Genomic DNA, 8992 nt, shown 5'->3' on the forward strand with positions numbered 1-8992 from the left:
GTTTACTGCATTTGGTATCAGGCACGTTTACCAAATTAACAGCAAGTTTTACTTTATGAAGAAGAGCAAGATAGCATAAAGAATTTTTTTCTAATATGTAATATCCACAAGTAAAATGCAAAAAAAGTATCTTGGCAACCCTTACTGTTCAATACAATTGCTCTCCATTCACTTACATTTTCATACAGTTCATTTGACTTGTATTTAAAACTTACACTTGAGGCACAGCCAAACATCCTAATTTGGGAAAACAATGGTCAAGGTGAAGGCCTCAAACCTGAGCCATCAAAACCACTAGAAAATAATGACCAGGCTCTGTAATCCCTGCACTCATTATCAACTGCGCAAGTCTTCACTGATGCCAAAGAGATTTGAGTTTGTTTATAAGAAAGTGAACGCAACTCCCACTGAAATCAGGGAGGTTCATATCAGAGTAGGACACAATTGCAAAGTCTAACTGTGGCTCAATTTCACAATATGGTGAATAATGCAGGTGTTTTCACTAGATGCAACCATCATTATTCAAAACGAACCTTTCGTCTTCAAAGATTTTACGTAAGATCATGTCAGAAGATCTGTGCACCTCTTGTTCATGACAGCAGATCTCAATAATAAGAGCACACCAAATGCCAGAACAATTATCCAGATCATACACCATATGAACAATAAAGACAGAAGAATGATTGGGAATTTTAACAAGTTTTGAGAAAATCATGAAGTAATGACAAATGTTTAAATTTGTCTGTGGAAAGAAATTAACAGCAGTGTGCTTTATGAGACACATGAAAGTCAGAATTATTTAACACAAGGACTATTTTTGGAAAGGAGATGAGTACTGAAATGGCAACACAAGTAGATGGCACACGTTTCCTAACTAGTAACATGTAGAAAAGATTGTGAATATGTCCCGAAAGATCTAAGCAAACTTGGTGCCTGAGCAGCCTATCCACTGGAACTGAAACATTCCGGGAATAACGCACTACGTATCTACTACATTTCATTACAAAAGTACTACATGTCTTTTCAAAAGATTTCAGGAAAAGTAATTTACAGTTTCAGAATTATTCAAGACAGTTACAATAAATGGTTTCTTCATGACCTCCATCTTCTCTACAGCAGAGCACAGAGGCACATGCACCCTAGACTTTCAGCCTGGCCTACCGCTTTCCCATCTGGAAACAATTGCAGATTTTTGCAGGTGCAGTCACTTTGGAGTTACAAGCAATCTGAAGGCAGATGTGCTGGCATTTAGACAACTAGCTGCCTGACTTGTAGGTAAAATCTGGTATTGGGTGTCTAGAGGTAATCATTTGCACACTATTTGCTCGCAGATATAAAACCTGAGAACCTTTTATTATTTATTTAAAAGAATTGCCTGGGTTTCCTCAAAAACTTCAGTTGTCCTGACAGGCAACAGTCCATCTATAACAGTGAAACCAACCTCCTACCACCATATAGTTATCAGTCATTCAATATAACAAACTTCTAATGCCTTATGTTCCCTCTTACAGCTATTAAACATTACACAACATATAGTTCTATTCAATATAACAAACTTTTAAGGCCTTGTGTTCCCTCTTACAGCTATTAAACATTACACAACATATAGATCTATTAGCTTAAAACAGTATTTTTCCACCCTTTCACCCCAGTAATTTTAAGATAGCTATAGCTGATCTAGCTTAGTACTAATTCCTAAGTACTAATTCTTAGTACATAACTATTAGATTTATGCTAAATCACCCTTAAGTCTCTCAATAATTTCCCTTCCTATATCACAAAACTGGCTTACCATTTGAGGGATGTCTATGCTGTATCAAAAGTTTCAACTGTAACTCACACACTATTCAAATAAGTTAGCTTAGGTATGAATACAGAACCCCTGTGTGACCAAGTTCATCCACACTGATGCTGGTATGTTTTTAAATAGTACCCATCTTAACGAGTTTAAACAATCTCTCATGAGCCTATTCAAGCAGCAGTCACAATTCTCGATCACACTACATGTATACATCACAATGTACCTGGACTTCCCTCTTAAGAATAAAGAAATGGATTTGCTAATATTCAATTTACTACTGAAGACTACCTAAAAAAAAAAAAAAAAATATATTAAAACTACAGTGAGATGTACCAATATCTAAAAATATGGGGGGAAAAAAAAACAAACTGATTTGATTGAGCGTTAGCATTTTGCTTTTAATGCACTGACAATCATAAATGGTCATATATAAACTAATGTAAGAAAAAGTAAATAGTGAAAGTGAATGTAGAAGTGAGTACCAATATTTAGCAGCCATGGTATCTTTAAAATGTAACTATTCCTATTCTCTGTTCTAGTCAATCCTCCACATCTGGAGTGCTAGGTCCAGTGTTGGGCTCCCCATTACATGGAGAGACATGGACTTAGCAGAGGAAGTCCAGCAAAGGGATTGTAGCATCTCTCCCATGAGAAGAGGCTGAGAGAACTGCGATTGTTCAGCCTGGAAGAGAAAAGGCTCAAAGGGTTCTCATCAATGTAAGTAAATACCTGATGGGAGGGAGGAAAGAAGATGGAGCCAGACTCTTCTCAGTGGTGCCCAGTAACAGGACAAGAGGCAATGGGCAAAAATTGAAATACAGGAAATTCTATCTGAACATAAGAAAACACTTTTTTTTTTTTTTTTTTTACTATGAGGGTGGTTAAACACTAGAACAGGTTGCCAAGAGGTGCTGTCCAGCCCCAACCACTCCGTCACTCTGTAAGCATGTGGCTCTTGCCTCTCTCTGTTCCTGTGACTCTATACCACAAACACTGCCAGTCAATTTGACTGGCAACTACCCCCAAATTCTTGCTGCAGACATTCTTCCATCCTGTGGCACGTTCTACCACCCTCTCAGCTTTTGACCCAGTAAACAAGATTGACACCACCTCTACCTTAGCTAACTTGTCAAGTTCCACATACCAAGCAGGAAGACACTTGAGAGGTCTGTAACAGATGGCAACTAAGACAAAAGATCCATGAGTTCACAGGTCCTAGTAAACACTGTTTGCTCTCCATAACATTTTTATGCTCTACCTTTAGCCTCTCTGCTTACACTGATGTTCAAGCTCTTATTCACAAAGAAAACGTTTAATCATGCTGTTTTCTGAACACGGCTCAGATGGCTGGCAGTAGAGGTTAAAACCCAAACTGTGTTTTCACTCAGCTTGAAAACAGAACACTGAAGGTCACTGCCATGTCTGCTCCCCCAAAATGGAAGGAGTTCATCCACAACTAGTATCACAGATGGGAAAGGCTACACCCATAGACAGCAATGCAAGGAATTTAGTCTCACTCCACTAAAACAGGCAGGTTATACAGAAAAGCCCTAGCTAAACTAATCTGGGTATTCAAGCCTTTTTCCCAGATAACTATACAAGGTCCCTATTTATATCCATACCGTCTTCAGGAATACAAAAACTTGTCCAGTAACTGTGACCTCATCTTCATGAGGGTTTTACCTACTGTTCTAGGTTACTATAAAACCAGATTCACAAATAAACTTTGGATACATCATATTAGAATTCCTGACTTTCTCCTGTACATCAGCTAAAACACTGACAAGGGAACTGCCTTAATAAGAAAGTGTTAAGGGAAAGACTGTATCCACTGACATCACCCTTCTTTACAGCCTCAGTCCCTGAAACAGCATGCCTTCTTCCACACAGGATTCACAGTTTGATGATGTTTTTTGTGGAGCCAGACACCTTAGCCCTTCCTTTCATTCCAGACTAGAGGAGGAATCGCCCTTCCCATCTTATATGGGCAGCTTACTAATACACAGGCATGCTCTTTTAGACAACAACCAAATGGGTACAACGCTGATTATAATATAGGACTGTCAGGTTCAAACCTACATCTTCTCCACCATAGGCAGGCCACTTGACTTTCATGCTCTTCGTTGCTGGACGAACACTCTCGCCATCCTCCCCCATTCAGGTGATTTACAGAGAGTTTTGCCAGAACAAAGCACAGTGGTAGGAACTCTAATCTGTCAGTGCAGTCACCCAGCAGCATGGACAGGTTCCAGTGAATGCCCCAATTACTCCCTCATACATGTTACACAACAGTCATTGTAAAACCCCAGTCGCAACACCCAAAATAGCTAAAAGTGAGTACCCTAAACATCAGGCTAGAGAGACATGTTCTCTTTGCCCTACTCTTTCTGGTCACAGGTCAACGAATGCTTCATTCAGTGCTCTCCAGCGGCCCAAGTTACACGGTTGGGATAAAAATGCTTTCTCTTATCTGCAAAAGTCCAAAGTAAGCTAAAGCTCAATGCTGCACACACTCCGGGAAGACAGAAGAGGTATGTTGGAGTCCCTTCATTCACAGATTAAACATCATTCCCTACCATGGATGAGTATTAATATGCTGTTATAGAAAAGAAGAAACCACTATGACCCATTCTGCTTACATTTTTTGTTTGTTTGCTTGGACTCTGTGCCAGCAAGTTCTGTGGGAAACTTCCCAGCCTGTAGATAGGCCATAGATCGATATAAGACGTACATGTTTCAATGTGCTGTAAGATCCATGTGGTGTGGTAACTGTCATATTGATCCCAAATTCCTTTGGTGGAACCTCTACTTAGAATTCCCCAGCACTCCCAAAACTGGAAAACTCCCCTGGTCAAGGGAATTGTATAGCAAAAAGCAGGTATCTGTGCCTCTTCAACAGACTTTCTGAAGATCACAGACTTTTGACTTAGGTGATTAATTCTAGCCCACATCAATAGTGTACATGGAAAAAAAAAAAGAAAATTATTTGACCTGTACATCAGTTAAAATAATTTTGTACTGAGAATGCACCTTTAAAATAGGCTTAGAACTGCTTCCCAAATGTAAATTAACAAATAGATTTAAAAAAAAATAATAATAACACCTCTCTTGACCCTTTCACAAACAGGGATGGTAAAGAAAAATGGGTGCAAATTCTCTGTGGGGGAAAATTAATTAAAATCTGTTGTGAGCATTTTGGAAATTTGAAAAGTATCAGCTGGCATTCAAACAAGGGAGCAGCAGCAGGTGCAGAATTAATCCTGATTTCCTGTTCATACTACCTCATTCCCTCTAAAAGGTTGTTAGTGATGTGGGTTTAGTACCGTGAACTACGTGAAATGAAGTCCCTCTGAAGCGTTGGGGAGGCCACCTCCCATGAAGCACCCAGCTGCTGTCTCCCTGACACCCCCCGCACTGAGGCTGTACCTAAAGCAGGGCTGGGAAATGAGTGGGTCAGTCTTCTTTCAACTCCTGTCCTAACTGGGAGACACTAGAGTTCCTTCCTGCTCCAGTTGGGATGAGCTAGTGTTTAGTTCGCTTCAAAGGTTGAATCAGATTACAAGATAAGTGGACATCTCTGAAATGAAAAGAACACCAGAAATTGCTACCAGTTGAGATGAAAAGGGGGGGGGGGGGGGGGGGGGGGGAAGTGGGGTTAAAAGGAGGGAGAAGAGAAGGGGATGAAAGGAGCATCGTATCCTTTAGCCCTCATGGAATAATACGGCCCAGAACTGCATGTCCTACAGTCCACTGTGTATTATCGGTCTCCAGCGAGAACATGGGATGCTTGCTGTACTCTAAAACTCTCCTCCCTTCCCTCATTAAAAGACAATGGAAAGCTCAACTTTTATAAACGAGAGCACTTTATCTTCCAAACATTACAGTCGTTTCATGTCTAGCAGGAGCTTAATCCTTGGTAATTTAGATAAATTACCGTGTGCTTTAACAGGTTGGGGTTAAAACCGCAAGATTTCCAACTGATTACAAAAAAAACAGCCAGTTATCAAGTCCTAACTGAGTAATTTGCAGCTTATTTCACCCTGGCTAATTAAAACGTAATCACTATTGTTTGGCAATGTGCATCCTGTCAGCAGTTTTACGTCGGAAAAGAAATCTTGCCAGGAAAACGCACCAAAATAAAAAAAAAACCTTTCACGGGGAATTGGCTTGATCTAAACTGCCTCTTTAGCCACCGAAACTGTAAAACAAGTAAGTTACAGCCGCCTGACAACGCCATAAAAAAAAATCACCAAACCCTCTCCGAGATAACGAACTGTTTTAACGGGTTCCCTCCTCTCAAGCCGTCCCGTGAGACGGACACCGCGCTGACAGCGCGTCCCCGGGGCTCTTGAGCCCAAATCCCGTCACAGGCACCGACCGCCTCCCGCTGAAGCGGGGGCACGAAGCCCTCTCCTTCACGCCGACTCCTTCTATGTTTTTTAAAAGCGGGTTATCCTTAAATATCCCCCTGCGCCAGCCCCTCAGCCCCGAACGCTGCCTCCCCTCACACATCGGCCCGGGCGGTTCCGCTCCCTGACAGGAAAGCCCGCGGCGAGCGAGGGCCGCGCTCCCCGCCCGGCTTCCCGCCCGCTGCGCTGCGGAGCCGGGGCCGTCCCCAGAGGCGGAGGCGGCTCCCTGCCCGCCGGGCTGGTCAGCCCCTCGCTCTCTCTCAGAGGGGCTTGGGAGGGAGTTCGGGAGGGTTTCCATCGCTCGGGAGGAGTCGGCTGGGGGTAATACTCGCAAGGGCGTAGAACAGGTGGGGAAGGGAGGAGGGAGAGGCGGTTGTGGAACTGGAAGAGGGGGCTGTTCACCACCGCCCGCTCTGCTCCCAGCGCAGCCGCCTGCCGGGCTCACGCTCCCTCACTTCGCTTCAGACCCCGCCGGTCTCTCGCCGCTCCGACCCCATTTCCCCACTCCCGTTAGCCAGAGATGTGCCTCTCCGTTTCAGACAAAAAAAAAACAAAAAAAAAAAAACAGCGGGAGCACCGCGCTACGGCCGCTCCGCGATCTCGGGCATCACCGGCGGCGGCCGGGTCCCGTCCCGCCGTGCCAGAGGCAGCGGGTGGGAGCGCCGAGCACCTGCGAGGAGCCGGGGCAGAGCGGTCGCCCCCGCCTCGCCTCAGCCTCGCGGCTGACAAGCGTGTGGCGGGACGCGGCGAGCCGGGAGCCCCGCGATCCGCCGCCTCCTCCTCCTCCTCCTCCCCGGCCACCAGCCACGCGGGGAGCCCGGCCGGCGCCCACAGGCAGCGGCGGGTCTCTCCGCCGCCGGGCCGTGCCCACCTGTCCGCCGCCTCCAGGTGCCGCCGCCGGCGCCCGCCGTCCCTTGAGGAAACGGTCCCCCCCGACCCCCCAAGTTTGCCAAGAGGCGCTCCGGCCCCGGCCGTCCCTTCCGAGCCCGGTGCCGAGGGACGCCCGCCCGGCGGCGTGTCCCCTACCTGGAAATGCTTGAAGAAGGCGGAGATGCGGGTGATCTGGAGGCTCAGGCACCTGGAGGTGCATCTGGCGGTGGAGAACGCCTCGTCCTGCCTGCGGGCGGCGGCGGCGGCGGCGGCGGCGCCAGCCCCCGGGCCGGCGGGGCTGCCGCAGGCGGCCGCTACCCAGAGGAGCAGGACGAGGGACGCGCCGGGCGCCCTCCGCACCATCGCTCCGCGGGAGAGGAGGGCAGAGGGGCACAGCCGGGCGCTGAGGAGGAGGAGGAGGAGAGAGGCGGGGTGGGGTGGGAGGCAAGCGCCGGGCTAAGCTGCCGCTCGGCGGGCTGGTGCCGGGGCTGCGCCGGGGGCAGACACCTCCGCGCCGCAGAAACTACACAAGAAAAGTTCAATCATTCAACTCTCCTCACCCCCCGCCCGCCCCGGCCCACAGCCCTCCCCCGCCCGGCAGCGGGCGGGCCGAGGCTGACAGCGGCCGCGCCATTGGCTGCGCCGAGCGCCGGCGGCGGCGGCGGGGGGGAGCGGGCGGGACGTGCGGCCGCGGGCAGGTCGGGCGGCCCGCCGGGGCCGGGGCTGTGGGCCGACGGGGCCGTGGGCCGCCCGCCGCCACCTGCGTGGGCCGGGGGAGCCGCTCGCCCCGTCCTCGCACGCTCAAAAGGCGTCCAGGGACCCTGCCCGCCCGGCCGTTGGGGAGCGGCGGGGTCCGGGCCCGCTGTCCGCGCTAGGGCCGGGCGCGGCGGCCTGCCTCAGCCCTGTCACACCGCCGGTGCCGGAGGGGACCGTCCGTGGATCGGCAGCCCTGCTCGGGGGCCGATCCTTGGAGCCGTGTCCGCGTTGGTCTCTTTTATTTAATCTTAAAAAAAAATAATCAATAAATGACGGGGAGGCAGGAAGGCACGGGAATTACTTTTGCGAAACTCGGTGTTTCTTACAGAGAAACGCTGCAGCGAGCGTTTGTCCCACGGTGAAGCCCACGCAGGCTCCTCTGAAGAGTTATTTAAAAACGAAAACCTACAAGTCATTAGTCAAAATACCTCTGGGCAGTAGCTGCAAAATTAAAACGGCACCTTGAGCCTTAAAATGTCTCCCACACAGCACACATCAGCCTAACGTCCTTTCTCTCCGCGCCCTCGGTTCCAGGGCTGGGAGCTCACGCCGCAGGATGTAGCACAGAGGTTACGTGCTACATTCCTCTCCCTGCGCACGCTATATGGACTCCTCCCGTTGCAAGTATGTGCTACGAGAAAGAGCAAGTGGATCTTTCCTCACTGGAGCCTGGGGACTGCGCCTCCTGAACCTGCAAATCCCAAGGTGGTATGAGCTGAAGTAAGTAGTCTTTAGGCCGTTTCAGGAGTTAATACTAGGTTAGTCACTACTATAGGTAGTAGTTTAATGTGGTTATCAAACCCCGTCTTAGACGGACTGCAGGAGTCGTCTTTACTGGAACAAGTTTTGGCATAAGTTAAGCACTCATTAGGAAAGTCACCTCAAATCTCATCGCAAGACAGCACGGTCTTTGACCAGTCTGGCTTGTACTAATTTTACAAGGCTATAATTCCTCTCTTTATGGATGTTCTTATGTACACAAATGTGAAATAAAGCATATTCCCCGATGTCATTATTCTTACCAGACCGTACGCATACACCTTCCATACACCCATATATATATATCAGAAAATCAAAGTATAAAAAGGCTTGCTACATCCAAACTAATAAATCAGTAGTTAAACTCTAGCTTTAGATACTAGCTATAATTTTACTA

General features: G+C 47.8%; 1 protein-coding gene across 1 annotated transcript in view; it reads right to left on the bottom strand.

The window, feature by feature from the left end:
- Nucleotides 1-7643, bottom strand: part of ANOS1 (anosmin 1) — a 147175-nt gene extending 139532 nt beyond the window's left edge. The window contains exon 1 of the mRNA XM_049834684.1: nt 7237-7643. Within this exon, the coding sequence (XP_049690641.1) occupies nt 7237-7443 (207 nt within the window). The 5' untranslated portion in view covers nt 7444-7643. The remainder of the gene's footprint in view (nt 1-7236) is intronic.
- Nucleotides 7644-8992: the final 1349 nt, after the last annotated feature.

Source organism: Accipiter gentilis, chromosome 31 (genome assembly GCF_929443795.1).
Source record: "Accipiter gentilis chromosome 31, bAccGen1.1, whole genome shotgun sequence".
Classification (NCBI taxonomy): domain Eukaryota; kingdom Metazoa; phylum Chordata; class Aves; order Accipitriformes; family Accipitridae; genus Astur; species Astur gentilis.